The sequence below is a fragment of the Apus apus genome, chromosome 20 (assembly GCF_020740795.1).
Source record: "Apus apus isolate bApuApu2 chromosome 20, bApuApu2.pri.cur, whole genome shotgun sequence".
In the NCBI taxonomy this organism is placed as follows: Eukaryota; Metazoa; Chordata; class Aves; order Apodiformes; family Apodidae; genus Apus; species Apus apus.
In genome coordinates, this window is record NC_067301.1 from 4,266,765 (window position 1) to 4,282,629 (window position 15,865).

The 15,865-nt window shown below is 39.1% G+C and overlaps 1 protein-coding gene across 9 annotated transcripts in view; it reads left to right on the plus strand.

Annotated features, from left to right (window-relative positions):
* Window positions 1-15,865, plus strand: part of KIF1B (kinesin family member 1B) — a 90,976-nt gene that overhangs the window by 38,137 nt on the left and 36,974 nt on the right. For 8 of the 9 annotated variants that reach the window (XM_051637232.1, XM_051637238.1, XM_051637234.1 and 5 more), the window contains 5 exons: window positions 2,022-2,101; window positions 3,211-3,317; window positions 3,789-3,872; window positions 5,439-5,619; window positions 6,030-6,102. In XM_051637232.1, coding sequence (XP_051493192.1) covers window positions 2,022-2,101; window positions 3,211-3,317; window positions 3,789-3,872; window positions 5,439-5,619; window positions 6,030-6,102 — 525 coding nt within the window. Of the gene's footprint in view, window positions 1-2,021; window positions 2,102-3,210; window positions 3,318-3,788; window positions 3,873-5,438; window positions 5,620-6,029; window positions 6,103-10,264; window positions 15,092-15,865 lie in introns of those variants that run through there. The other variant, XM_051637241.1, reaches the window with a different exon arrangement.

Here is a 15,865-nt window from a genome sequence, read left to right on the forward strand (position 1 = left end):
TTTTGGTATCTACTCCAGAATTGCCCAAGGTTTGTAAAGACACTAACTTGTTGAGTGTTCTTTACATTTTCTTCTCTTATGTTGTGGATCCTCATCTCCTTTTAGATTTTCCCTCAGAGGCCCTCAACTCTTTTTGATGACTCTTTTGGTGCATTTTCTGCTGATCAGGTTTGTGTATAAGTGCCATCTGGATTAGGTAGTTGCTTTAGTAATAGATGATATTTATTTTTACCCATATAGGATTGATTAGGAGAAGTAAAACTCCTGACCTAGTCCTGTTTGTTTCTGTTCCTTCCTATCCTAGCACTTCAGTTTCATTAGTTCTCCTCCTAATAGCTGTGGTTGCCCTTGTGAAAATGTAGATGTAGATAGCAAATTTGAAGTTTGTTTGTTTTGTTTTTTTCTAAATAAAGACTTTACACTTCTGGAGTATCAGTATAAATCTAGTCATATGCTACTAGGACAGCACGAGCTGAGCTGTAAATAGAACTTTGTAAGGTAAATTTTGTCTACATCATGAATTAAAAGGTATTGTGCCATCATTGCTGTCTCTCTGGGTTGTGCCTCTGATGACAGGAAACTCCTTGAAATAGGCTGTGGAAATTTAATTGCTTGTGCTGCCATCAGAGACGGGAGCAGGGAAAATCCTTCAGCTCATGCTTGAGGAATGCTGTCCAAGAGAAAGCTGCAGACATAACTGTCTGGGCATGAATATCTCAGAGTGAGTGAACAGTGGGTGTTGCTAGCATCATCTCTCATGTTGTTGAGATTTATTTCTTACAAAACTCTCTGTTGCCTGTGAAAGACCCACTGAGACTTCAACGTGGTAAATGAGCTTGGATGCTAAAACATTTATGTATGGGTTAGTCACTATTGTCAAAGTATCCAACTAGTACTAGCTACAGTGGTGTTGCAGCAGTTGACTGTGCCTGGGGTTTGGTTTATCTCCAGTTTTCTTTTGATTTAAGAACTTTATACAGCTCCAAAAGTTGATATGAATGCAGTGAAGAGCAATGACATCATGAGACATCTTCAGCTGGGGTTTCATGTGCCCTCTATATTTTTAGGGGTGAAAAAGGCATTCTGTTGCTTTTCTCCTTTCTCTCTTCATAGTTAAGTCTTCCATTGGGCAATTGACAGTCCAGCTTCTTTATTCAAAGACAAATTTCATTGTGAACATCCAGTCATTTTTATACTTCTGTACACTGAGTGCTGTTAACATCTCTCAAAGTTTTTTGCAGCTAGAATATGTGGACAGAAGCAGTGTTTCCAAGGAATTGTAGCCATATTTATTACCTTTTGCTATATTTATTATATTTGAGGATAACAAAGAGACAAGTGGCTTATCAACAGGTTTATTTCTCTTTCATCATCTGCTTTAATTCTGTTTAACCATTTTTGCTTTTTCTTTTGTGCTTGTGCTTACTGCTATCTCACTGGCTAGATTTTCACACCAAGGCCTTGTGACTTGTTTGCTGATTCCAATGGGGTTTTTTCACCAAAGAAGGTTGGTTTAGTAACTGTAGTGGATTTAAATTTAGCAGAATTTAGATGAAGAGTTTTTAGCTGTTTATATCAGACAATGTTGGTAGTTTTAGATTTTTCTTCTGAAGTTAACAGACTTTGCCAAATGGTCACCTGACCTGTACTGCCCAAGAAAAGCCAAAATTGATTCCACATCAGTTTCAAAATTTCACTGCAGCAGCCTTTTCAGGTGTTGGAGTTCCCTTTTGTAAGTTCTCAAAGACACCATGAGGAATTTATTTTTTCCAGCAGAAGCCTTGATTCCCTCTCTTTATTGATATTTCAGATAAATAAGCAGTCTGAGCTGTATTTCTGCTGTTCCTTTGTGATGCTTTTCAGTACTGCAAGAGGTTGTATTTGAAAAAATGCATTATGGAAGAAGCTTGATAGACTCAGCAAAACTGCTGCTTTCACATACATCCTCCACAGCTGTGGGAAGAAACCTAAAAGTAGGTCCCCAGTTCTTAATTAACTTTTCCTTTTTTTTGCCCTTTCAGACTCCTCATCTTGTAAACCTGAATGAAGATCCACTCATGTCTGAATGTCTGCTTTACTACATCAAAGATGGTATTACTAGGTGAGGATTGGTGCTAATATGCTCTGAAGTCTGCTTCCTTGCTTGCTTAAATCCCCAAGCTGGAGACGCCGTGAGTTTAAATAACAATTGTGCCTTCAGCTATTCAAGTTGCAGGTACAAATAAAGCATGAGATTCCTGTAGGTGGAAAAAAGTACAGAAATGTATTTTTTTTTTAAAGTTGATTTTGTGCTTTAGAAGTAACATGTGCAGTCACTCAGCTTTATAAGAATCTTTTTACTACACCTGGGCAGTAAGAGAAAGCATGATATCCCTTTTAAGATACAGGAAGACTAAGGTAATAGAATTTCCTGAAGACACCTTTGGTATTTTGATGGGTGGAGGGTTAGAAACCATAGTAATTGATAAAAGCAACCAGAATATGGATTCACTTTATTGTTGAAATAAACTGTTATCCATACCTGGCACAATGTATGTATTCTGCATTCACATACATGAGATTTATTTTAATTGCCCTTTTTGGAATTTAAAACAGATTTTATTCCAAAACTTGTTGTCTAGACATCTGGAAGAAGAGAGGTGGGTTTTGTTATCAACCAAACAAACCATGTTTGGTTGCTTAGTTTGTATATTCCTGCGGAACAAAGGAAGGAGAGTACACAAACAGGTGCAGTTATATGGCACTACTCTAATACACATTGGACCTATTGAAAAGAGCATCAAACATGTAGAGAATTCAACATAGAGTGAAGAGAATAGTTTACAGCTTTATCATTATAAGTTTTTGAGCCTAGCTAGCTGACATCAGAAAAAGGTAGAGTAGTAAGTACAGCAAGAAGTTCATAAAGAAGTTTTGCTGAAGGGAGAAGGAGGGTACACAAGAGGGAAAGAAACCAGAGGTCTTTAACATTTCAGTTCTGTGTTTTGAGAAAGAGAAAACTTCTCTTTTGTCAAGCTATTATCCTCCAATTCCTGGTAAATCTGATAAGTTATCTGCAACAGAGAGATAAGCAGCAGTTCTAACCTTTAAACTTGAAGGATAGTCTTAATAGTTTAGACTTTTTTCCTGGATATTCCTGGGATGTATTGTTGTACACAGAATTGTAGCAAGTGTCTGATCTGCTCTTGAAATATCTTCTGTTGGACCCAGGGTTGGCCAAGCTGATGCTGAGCGAAGGCAAGACATTGTATTGAGTGGGGCTCACATCAAAGAAGAACACTGTATCTTTAGAAGTGAGAGGAACAACAATGGTGAAGGTAAAAAGACCTACTTCTTCTAGCGAAGTGTTGATAAATCTTTCACTCCTCAGTTGATAGTTAACCAGAGGATGCTGGTATTGGAAAGTTTCTTTTACTTCAAGGAAACAGCTTTGAGTTGCTGTTTTCTTGAGTCTTAGGGGGAGAGAATAAAATTTGTTTCAGTGATAATAGCTTCAGATTGCAGGCTGCAGTTAGATTTTGATCTTGGTTAACTATAAACATGCAGATTCAAACAGAAAAAAAAATCATCATTTCCAACTGCAATATGGAGATGTCAGAAGCATTGATTTTTCTCATGGGGCTTTATTTCTATTTTAAAGAGCAAGGTATCAAGGAGTGCTTCAGTTGTATCTTTTTTTGGATGTTAGTTAGAAGATAGGCAGAAAATTAGAGGCCTCTAGGGTTTGCTCACTTGTGTTTCTGTGCAGTGCTCTCTAAAATTTCACTCATCAATTGTTTTCTTCATAGTTATTGTGACTTTGGAGCCTTGTGAACGATCAGAAACTTATGTTAATGGCAAGAGAGTGGTGCAGCCTGTACAGCTGCGCTCAGGTAAGAAATGTTAACGTGGATATTTGTGAAGACTCTTAACTAAGAATTACCCATACGTGACATTGGCATCACAGGGAGAGAAAGCTGGGTGCTGTTCAAAGGCAGCAGTGTTAACTTTTTGGAGTGTAGCCTTTAAGGAGAGGTTGGCTCCATTCTTTTGGCAGCAGTTTGTTTTCTTCCATTCTTTGCTGCACTAGTTGTAAGTGAACTTCAGTGTTCACTGCCACGCAGCATCCTGCTTGTCCTTCTGCTTACTCTGATATTATTCAAACACGTTTTTGCCCAAGTCTATGGCCCTTGGCAGTCTCAGTGAGACAGAGCAGACAGACTGCCAGTTGCTGATGGAAAATTCCCAGTTCCCTGGCAGAGCTAAGATACGAGCCTCTGCAGGAGCACAACAGCTTCTCTTTGCTCTCATTACATCTCCCACTCAGTCTCCTACATTCCTTTAGAAAGGCATGTGGGCGAAGAATTAGAAAGGAGGGAGTGACTTCCATAAATTATGGGTTTTAACCTGTCTCTTTCAAGCTATGATGCTTTCTTTGTCCCTCCCTCATTTTTCTACTGGTAAAAACAAAACAAAAAAACAACCACAAAAAAACCCCAAACATCTCTGAATTATTTGCATAAAATTATAAGTGGGTGTGTCCATCGAGCCAAGTGTACTAACTTGAGCACGAGTTGTTGCTGTTCCATGCCTGCATGAGAGTCATCCTGAATACCATGATGTTATCATTTAAGTAATTGTTTTAAAAAGTAGATACTTTTCCTTTTATTCTGCATCTAGATGACTGAGTTACTAGAAGAGCACAGACAGGTCTCTGACATCTTTAAGCACCTGTATTTCAATTACATATTGATAAGGACAACTTCGGCTACTTTGGAGATCTATTTACTAGAATGCCTTTTTAAAATTTTAACTACATTAATATTTCTGGTATAGCAGGGGCATTTTACTGTCTTCCATATCACACATCTCAGGCTTTGTGAACATATGATATCTCTTAAGACTTAGCCAGAAGACTTAAATATTCGATTTCTTCAGCTTATTTAACATTAGTGTAAAAGAAGTTGGAAAATCTTTCCATAAATCCTATTGATTAGGACTCTGATAAAATCAATATGTGTAAACCACATTTTAAAGAAAAGTAAGCATCATGCATTCCAGTCTTTAAAGTTTGGCTTTTCCATGCTGAAAATTCTGCTGAAGTGACTCTTGCCCATGTTTTGGCACTGTCACTGTCACAGAAGAATGGGGTTTAGTGATGTGTTTTATTTGCTGCCAATCTCCAAGTTTATCCTTTAATTTTTATAAACTCTGCTGGGATATTATACTGGCCTCCTGAGAGTGATGTTGCCCTCTGTGAGCGCTGCTTCTGTTCAATCTAAGCATTCTTCCTTTTTTCTTGTCACTTAGGTAACTTGAATGTATACAGAAATCCTTACAGGGTAATCTTTTCTTGCTCTGTGACCCAACAGGATAAATGGGATGAATAATTTCAGTGATGTTTTTCAATGATTTTGGAATCCTTGCCTGAATGAGTTAATTTCTGTTCCTATTTTTAGGAAATCGTATCATTATGGGTAAAAATCATGTCTTCAGATTCAACCATCCAGAGCAAGCACGAGCAGAAAGAGAGAAAACACCATCAGCTGAGACTCCCTCTGAGCCAGTTGACTGGACATTTGCTCAGAGGGAGCTTCTGGAGAAGCAGGGCATTGACATGAAGCAGGAGATGGAAAAAAGGTAACAAAATAACTCAATTTCTGCCTGAAACAAGGAGGAGTCAGCTGTAGGTTACTTGGGCGGTGTCTGTGCAAAACGTAAAGTTAGCTTTTGCCACACAGCGTCTCTGTTACCTATTGTGAAAGTTCAGAAAGGTTCCTTATTATTTTACTAATGTGTTTACGTGCTCTACCTCCTTTAAAAATCCCAGGTAAGCACCTTTCACTAACCCTACAGCTCTTTGGTGAAGGGCTTGAACTGCACCTTACAGAAGTTTTGCTTGTTAAGTACTTACTGATAAATAATAGCTACTTTTAAATTGAATGACTTTTACTCTCTTCACTGTAATTCAGTGGGCTGTGCATGTGGTGTAACACCAACATGAATATACTGACCTCTTTGGCTACTTCTGTTCTTTTGTTCACCTTCAGATTACAAGAAATGGAGATCTTGTATAAGAAGGAGAAGGAGGAAGCTGATCTCTTGTTGGAGCAGCAAAGGCTGGTATGTGTCCTTTCTTCAGATTAACTATACCTTTGGCAAACAGTAATTCCTGTCCTTGCTTATCTGAAAGTTTAGGAAACCTGCTTGGGTTGTCTGCACAATGCAGTTCTCCCCTTCCTTTCAAATACTTGATGTCCACAGTGAATTATTACCAGTGTGAGTGAGCTCCTTCATGTTAATTCAGAGATTACAAAATGAAGTGGCTTTAATCAGTTCGTGTTGGGACAGGTTGAATTTCTTGCAACTTAACCTGAAGGAAGGGCATTTTTATGCTCTGTGTTTTTTTGAAGTTCTTTTTCAGTAGTCTAAACACTACTTCTTGGGATGTTAGCCTTTATTTTTGTCTTTGATCACCAGAACATACTAATTTTGTGCTGCCAAAGAGACTTCTAGAACGTTGATACACTAGGTTTATTTTTTTGAATGATGTCTGAAAATGTTGCTGCATTGTGCATGTTTTAACCCTTCTCCCTCCCCCTGCATGGAGTTCCTTGTAAGGGTCTTAATGGTGCACATGTTGGTGGGGTTATGAACAGGGAGCAGTGTGTAAAGGGCATGTTAACTCATTCAGAACAATGGGAGTTCCACAATTCCACCTGCTTCATAAATAGGAAGTCTGATAAATTAAGTGTGATATAGGAAGACTTCAGTCTTCTCACAACAGATGTCTTCTGAAGTGCATTAGAAAGAGAAATGCATGCAGTCTTCAAACACCCTGTGAGTTTTAAGAAAAAGACAAAGTCCAGAAATAAAAACTAGATTTCTTTCGGAAACCTGAGTCTCCTGATGTTGATGTAACTATATTGGGTTGTCTTTTAGCCAGAATGCAAATGTAGTTGTGCCTGAATTCTAACAAAAATTTCAAAATCCTGATTAATTTGTTTATAGTTTTAGTTGGAGACCACTGAAAACTGTGGGTTTAAATTTATGCTGGGTTTTAAACTGCAAAGATCTTCCTTTTCTCCCAAAAGCAGAATGGAGCAAAGTACTGTGGCTTCTGTAGGTAGAACCTACATATTTTTTAAAAATTTATTTTAAATACTTAGACTTCTGCATCTCTGGTTATTTCATCACAAGGGATTGGTTTCTTGGATGGAGAGGAGTTGTTGCAGACTTTGACCAAAAGCAAGACTTAGTTCAGAAAGGAAGTTAGGATGTGACAAGATGTGACTAATGTCATCTTTCATCTCTGCAGTTGGTATAGTTAAAATCTGTGTAGCTGGAAGTGATAAGGCAAAAATCAGCTCAATGTGAACAGAAAAACAGGTTGAGTGTTGAGTGAGTTTTGGCTGTTTGTCAAAGGAGATATAAGCAATGGGATTCCCTCCCTTAAATTTCGCTGACAGGCATAAGCTAAGCTATTGTATGAATACAAGAGAATGGTGAGAAGTGGCTGTCTGGGGAGCTGCTTCAAAGGAGGCTGCAATTATACTAAGTGTTGTGAAGGGAATTTGTTTCCCTGTATACTTAAGACTAAGGGAAGGTTCTTGAGACAGGGTGTTGTCTAATGCTGTAAAAAGGCTGCTGAGTTCTTCAAGCTTTTTTTGTTCTTGCTGATTTCAATTAGTAGGCAAAGGTGGAAGACTGTCCTACATGCATTACCAGTGTAATTCCTGAAGGACACCTTTCCTAGCTGGTGGTATCACAAGATCATTGGTCTGTTAAGCAGTATCCTGCCTCTTGCCATGTTTAATGAGAATATTTCAGGTGACAGCAAAACGTTTTGACACATCTCATCACTTCTGTGTCACTGGATGCAGTCTGGAATGGACAGGATTGGTGCACTCATGTGACATTACCTGAATAATGATTGGGAAATTTAGGAATACATTTAGCCTGTGCACCTTAAAAGCATTTACATTGGTGCAATATCAGGTTCCCTAACTTACTGCTGTGTAAGAATGATATTGAAATATGAATATTCTTTTAAATTGGAGTATAATCTTAGATATAAAAAGATGCCTGATCTGTTTAACAGAATGTTTTGGTTTTGTGCTGAGATTCCAACCAATCTGGGTATTTATTTGTTAGATGTGCTATACAAAAAAGGTTTATAATAACCCTTGTCTCCCCAAATTCACAACCAATATAAATTTGCCTTGTTAGTGTTACTAGCGCATAGAAGTAATCATTCTGCATTTTACAGATTGATTATGAAAATTTGTTTAACAGAGCTAAAATGATCCGCCTGGTTTTCTTGGTCCTAATGCCTTTGCAGTGACTACTTGATATTAGCATGTGGGGATACACCTATAGTGACTGGTCTGCTTAATGCCTCAGTGCACAAAGAGCAGTGACCACATAGTGTCTCTTCATCAGCTTTTCATAGGCAAGACATGCTTTACCCATGGGTAGTAATATGGTTGTTTTGTAACCCAAAAAGAATAATCCTCTGAAACTTGTGGCTTTGTTTGAGTAGTTCATGTATTGCCTTTCTGGATTAATGTGTAGATTGTACAGTGTCTACCTCTAGGGCATCTTTTGCTTCCACTGCAATATGCAGGTTGTTAGCTTGTTTCCTTAGGCCACAAATTTTGTCAGCTGTGAACTCACAAAGAGTTTGTTCTTCTTCTAAACCACTGTTTGGCTTGTATGTTGGCCAAAACTAGGAGAAGTTGGTTCTCCAGTGCTATCCTTGAGTATTTAAAAATACATAAGGTCACAAGAAGCTCAATAATGTGAATCTTGGGCTATGGAGCTTGTTGACCACAGGGCAAAACAGTATTTCTTTTACTCCCATCCTTCCTAAAACAAATTCTGTTGTATTCCCAATTCTTTGTGGTCTTCTACCCAAAGCCTTAAGTCTAGGAGCCTGTGGTTCTGAGTCTATAACCTGGGTTTCCTTTGGTTTAAGAAACACTGGCTGTTACTGTTCTTGATTTCTCATGTAGTATAATTCTCTATATGGAAAGCAGAGACTGTAGATAGAGGTTTGTTAGAGACCAATTGCTGTGTGTTACTGATGTTTGGGTTGACAGTAAGACATAGGACTTTTTGTTGAAGAGATGTCTTAAATTAATAATGCTTTAAAGAAAAGCAGGCTGACTTTAATTCCTGGTTGCAGTAAGCAATAATGGGTATCCTTACCTTCTGGTGGCAGTATACCTGAACAGACATTCCTAGCATATGGAAACCTGAAGCACTGCTCGTTAAAATTCATTTAGCAAAAGGTGGAAAACTTGTAATGAAGAAGCAAAACATGCAGAATTCTTAGCAAGTGTGTGGAAGCTCTAGGGTTTGAGAAGAGGACAAATCAAGGATATCAAATAGAGAATTTGTATTAAAACAATTAAAAAAAAAAATCATTACTGCTACATTCTTCTGAAACTCGTTCTTCGGACAAACAAGACCATTAATGATTTTTTTTCTTTCAACTAAGCAACAAAGTGACAAATGGGGAAAAAAAACCCCAAACTACAACCCACCTGAAACTCTGGTTCTGGATATCCTTTTAGCTTGTAGCAAGTCTTGGAGTATGAACCACTGTCTTCACCTGTCATAGTGGCACTTACAGTCCTTTTAACATTGAACCTTTCAGCTGCTTCTGTTTCATTTTTTCTTATCGTCTAACACTTCTCTGGCTGCTGTTGTAGTGAAGTGGATTCTAAACTTGAGCATCCCTGCAACCACGTGCAACGTTACTAACCAGTGTTAACCCGACTTACTCTGGCTGCTCTTGACATCTTCTATGATGGCTGTTGTGTTCACCTACCTGGGGAGGATTTGCTGAAAGAAGCAACAGCAGTCACCAAGGCAAATGTGTGTGGCGGGAATTTGCATGTCTGTAGCATGTGTGAAGTGCAGTTTACACTTGGATTTTATTTTTTTTTAATCAGGAACTTGGTTTTAGTTGATCTGTTTAAAGATCTTGGAAGGGATTGGGAGGGAGGAGTTTAGATTATCTGCTGTTTTGAAATTACAGGACTTAAAATATAATGTAAATCTTGTATTAGTGAAGAGCTCCAATTTTGACAGTTCATGACTCTGGAAGATACATTTGAATGTCCTAACCCTCAGTTGTCAGGGACTTCTTATCACTTGTTCTGTTTTGATTTTTGATTTAGTTTTCTTTGCCTGCTACTTCTTGTTTAGCTTTTCCATTTTCTTACAATTTTAATTTTGGTTATTTTGGGGCCACTTCTTGATTTTTGTTTTTCCAAAGGATGCAGACTCTGATAGTGGGGATGATTCGGACAAGAGATCGTGTGAGGAGAGTTGGAGACTGATCACTTCCCTGAGAGAGAAGCTGCCCCCCAGCAAGCTCCAAACCATTGTAAAAAAGTGTGGCCTCCCCAGCAGTGGGAAGAAACGAGAGCCTATTAAAATGTACCAGATACCCCAACGTCGACGCCTTAGCAAAGACTCCAAATGGGTTACCATCTCAGACCTAAAGATTCAGGCTGTGAAAGAGATATGCTATGAGGTAGCACTCAATGACTTCAGGCACACTAGGCAGGAGATTGAGGCTTTGGCCATTGTTAAAATGAAAGAGCTTTGTGCCATGTATGGGAAAAAAGATCCCAATGAGCGTGAATCGTGGCGAGCTGTTGCTCGGGATGTCTGGGATACAGTAGGAGTTGGAGATGAGAAAATTGAAGATGTTATGGCCAATGGTAAAGGAATAACTGACGTGGATGACCTTAAGGTGCATATAGACAAATTGGAAGATATTTTGCAAGAAGTGAAGAAGCAGAACAACATGAAGGATGAAGAGATAAAAGTTCTTAGAAATAAGATGTTAAAAATGGAGAAAGTTTTACCTCTGATAGGGTCTCCAGAGAAAGCCCAGTCAACTGGAGCTAATGCTAAGTCTCCAAACTCTGCCACTGGGGTGGATGTGGATAAGAAGCCCACAGATGACTTAAAAAGAAGTGAGAATGATGATCTTGCTAAAGAGGAGCGTGTTTCTCAGTTAATGGCAGGTGATCCAGCTTTCAGACGGGGGCGATTACGTTGGATGAGGCAAGAACAGATTCGATTTAAAAACCTGCAGCAGCAGGAAATAGCAAAACAGCTTCGTCGGCAAAACATGCCCCACAGATTTATCCCACCTGAAAATCGCAAGCCCCGCTTCCCTTTCAAAAGCAATCCTAAACACAGGAACTCGTGGAGTCCAGGCACCCATATCATTATCACAGAGGATGAAGTGATAGAGGTTAGAATTCCGAAAGAAGACGATAAGAACAAAGATGAAAACAAAGAGAAAGAAAGCAGAGCTGCTTCTAAAGACCCTCAGCAGCTGTGGAATCTCTATGGCCCCCAGAGGAATCAAGATAATATCCAAATTAATAGGCAGCAGTTGAACACCCAGCCCCAGCCCAGCAATCAGCAGCAGCCGTCGCCTCAGCTGCGCTGGAGAAGCAACTCCCTCAATAGCGGCTCTCAGAAAGGCCTGCGGCGCCAGGCCTCAGGCTCCTCGGAATCCTTGCACGCCTACAGCGGGCAGCAGAACCCAGACCTGCAGACTTTCCAGCAAAAACGCCACATCCACCAGCACCGACAGCCCTACTGCAACCACAGCCAGGCAGGGGGTGCGGAGGGCGCTGCCGCCAACGCCCACCCCAAACAGACTGACCGGCTCAACCACTATAACCAGTTTGTGACGCCCCCGCGGATGAGGCGCCAGTTCTCAGCACCCAACCTCAAAGCGGGCAGAGAAACTACAGTATGATTAGTTGGCCAAGAGTAGTCTGGGGGAGGAGGGAAGTGGGGGCAAATCTGGCTTATTATTAAGAACCAGCCAGAGTTTGCTGATGTCTTTGGGTTTTGTTTGGCCAGGTAGAATTTGAGTAGTTGGACACACACAGACAAGGTACCGGCCCTTCAGCCCGCTCAGTTTGCATGTGACTTTTGAAGTTTTAACAACATTGATTGGAAGAACATTCTGAAAAAAATTGTAAGAACTTTATTCATAGAGTAGGAGACTTGGAGGGAGGGATGCAGAGGGGAGAACTCCCCTGCTAGCTCATTTACCAGGTTTTTTTTTGTTGTTGTTTTTTTTTGGTGTGTGTCTTGGAGTATTTTTCTAATGCTGAAAATATTGTCTGAAACTTACAAAGTGCTACTTCCTCCTGTGTTTTATGTAGACAATCAAAAGAGGAATTTAGTTTATAGCATTGAATGTTTCTTGTGACCTTTTTTTAGCAATAAGGAAACTGACCATCTTTTTAAAAACTGATCTGGCTCTTCAGAACAATATTTTCTGCTTTTAACTCAAATTCTTGAATAATGATAATAATCTATAAACCAAAAGTTGTTGGCTGACAAGATATGTGGCTTTTTTAATCAAGAAATTAAGAAGAGCTGTTGGATCACAACAGTCCTACTTCCTGAGTAGGAATGTTTTCTCTCCTTCTGCTTAAGTTCATAATTATTGGTATGAAATTGCTGTGACAGCTAAACCTGGCTGAATGGAATTTTATGTCAGAATATATATATATTGATGAAGCAATACTTTTGGAATAAGCTTTTTCTAATTCCCAGTGTATCTCTAAATATAATAGTTTTTATACAGAGATTGTGGAAAGGAACTAGGATTTTTCAACACTCTGGTGCAGGAAGAAGCCTGGAAAAGCTAATTCTTCTTATGGTTTTAGCTTTCTTGGCCATGAGTCTGGGAGATGCTCTTGAAATAGCTTTTTTTTTGTGAAGACTTATAGGTTACTACTTCAAATTGGCTGAATTCTCAAACACAGGAGAATGGAACTGTTTCATCTTAATGTGATACCTCATGTTAGTGCCTCTGGTCTTGGATTGAAGGCCTGATTCAAGACTTGTGTAATATAGGAAAAGGTCACTTGAAGGAGAAAATAAGATTCCTTTTCCTTCTCGCCACACTCAAAATGCAAGCTAAAATGTTTAATATCTCTTTTGATCTGAAGAGGTCTGTACTTGCAGGTGATTTACTATAAAACAAATGCTTGCAGTCTCTGCTTCAGATTGTTTAGAACAAATGACAGAAAAACTAATGATTAAGTAATAGGCTTTAGGACCTTGGACTATTATTTCAGTTGGAGAGTCCCGATTTTAGTTATATGTGCAAAACCAAACTGGACTTCTAAAAATTGGCAGATTTAAGTGTAAGCCAATCTAAAGCTTTGAGGACTTATTTTACTTTAAAAACTAAGAATTGGCTACTGTACCACATTTGGTAAGATAGGTTCACTTTGCGGTGTATCCGTATAGTTAAACGGTTTGTGCTGGTTTGCACAAATATCTTTAATTTACCTAAGGTTGCTTATTTTTTGATATAATATCAGCCTGACTGGTAATTGTTACTTCTGCATGTTTCAGCAGAGCTGTAGATGAGTTGGAAGTGCCTCAAGCTTACTTTCCATCTTATTTTTGTTTCCTGTCCTACTTCCTCTGCACACGCTTGAACAAAGGAAATAAAACATCATGTCCAAAAGGTCTTGATTCTAAAAGAAAAGAAGTCTTGTAGATGAGCAAAACTTTTTCTTTGAGCTTGAGTCAGAATTGCAAAACGAGTTTTGGGCAAATAATATTTTGCTGTTGCCTTTATTTTAGAATCCTGTTTTAGTAGTCCATTGCACTTTGTTGTTGTGCATATCAAGAGTAAGGAGTTCTTCCACATCCTCAAGAACGTTTGGACTCTCTTAAAAATGTATGTTTGGGAAAATCCTCTCAATTCTGTAGGGATTTGTGAGCCAAACAGAGTTAGTTTGGGGTAGGTAGGGAGAGAAGAACAAACCTGTTTATCTTGTGTCCCATTTTCGTTGAGGATTGTGGCTGCCTGTGTGAAATCACCACGTGATTGAACATGGAGGAATTTTGAAGTCCGTGCAACTACGTGTACTGACATGAGATTAAAAACCCCTGCTACTTGATATTTTAATGCTAGACACTAAAGTTTTTTGCCAACTTATTTCAGCTTAAAAATCAGAGAGCAAATACCTGTAAATGCCTGGGTGGTGGTGGTGATGAGGAACAAGAGGTTGCCATCAGTCTGTCTTGCCCCACTGGTTTAGTTCAGCACTAGAAAAACAACCCTGCTTATTCTGCTGTTGTATGATTTGACAAAGAAGAAAAAGGATAGTCAATGTCAAAATGGAGTCCAGTCTGCTCAGAGGAAGCAGCTTTTTTTTTCCTGGCTTTTTAGGAGGATATTACAGAAATGAAACTTGAAAAATAATTTTTGAAAAATCCTATAAAAATAATGGCCCACTTCAGAACTGAATGCAATTTACAGTGTGGTGTCTCATCTGACAAAGGAAGCAATGTGAGAACCTGTGAATCTCCTTGCAGCTTTCAGAAACACACCTCTCACTCCAAATTGTGTATCAGTGGAGCTAAGGAACAGTAACTCAGCTGCTTCCACAGAAGACTGTGGGAAAAGGCTTTCAGGTTAATGGAAATGTGGCATCCATGATGGGAATGCTGGCTCAGTAAGCTTAATTGCCATTTGTAAGTGCTGATGTGCTGGGTGCTTTATCAGCTGGCTTGTATCCACCTGTGCCTTAGTGATGATTTCTTAAATATCCTTTAGTTCTCACTAGGGACATGTGGATTTGGGGGGATGGGGGCGGGGGGAAATGCATGACACTAACACTCCTCTGATTGACTTCAACATCCTCTCTCAATCAATCTGAACTTAGGGATCTGTCAAGTTAGAGGATGCTATTTTTATCAGTACATTCAGCATAGTTTCAATATCCCCCTCACTGTCTGTCCTTTATCCTTTATATGTTGAAATTTATTCTTTATACTTTATATGTTGAAATTTGACTTGGATACTTCCCATTGAACCACTTCAGGAGCTGCAACATGAGAAATCTATGCTGTGTACCTATTTGTACTGTAAAGAAAGCAGTGAGCTGCCTTTTGAATTAAATGGGATTTTCAGATGTCCATTGTTTAAGAAAAAACAAGTTTTGGATTGTCTTAAGAGCAAGCGTCTGCCTTATGAAAAGCAGAACTGGTTTGTATTGTAACATGTGCTCTTTCAATAAACGATGAAATACTCTTGTAAGTGTCAGACTTGTCTCCGTGAAATGGAAATGAAACTTGATTGCAGGCTTGTCCTGATTTTTTTTTTTTTTTTTTTTTTTGTCTTGGGGTTGGTATTGTTCTAGCAGAGTTAAAAAGGTTCCTTTAATTGTTCCGCAGTCTGATTCTTGTAATCCACCCAGGTTTTCCTGCTGTTGTGTGACAAGCAGCCTATGCAGGTTAGTGTCTGCTGTCACAGGGAGAAAAAAAAGCTTTTTATAGTGCAAGGGGATACAAGGCATATTGTACCATCTTGTGTGTTGTTTATCTAAATTCTGGAAGAAAATACAGAGCTGGCTCCTCACCATTTATTTGCTCATTGAAGAGAAAGGAAACTAACTTATGTTTATCTCAAATACAGGAGGGAACCACATACACTACAGTACCTTTGCAGACATCATGTAGATCCAAAGAATCTTCAGAAAACTTTTGATTTTTGTGGCTTTAGATTTTTCCATGCCCCCAGGCAAAAGAAACTTAGCATTGTTTCTCCCTATTTATGGAGTTAATGATTCCAACCAGTCTGAAGCTGGACAACGATATGCATTGGGTTCCAGGTAGTCTAGGACATGGACCTTCAGGGCAGCTTCAAGATGCAGGTTTTTTCTTTTCTAGCAGTTGAGGCACCTTTACACTGATAGTAACAATTATGTGTGTATTATCACTTCTCACATCTGGAAATGTTCACCTGGAGAGCTGACCAATCTCTCAGCAGAGCAAACCAGCCCCGTTTACAGTGCAGTCAGTGCACCTTCTG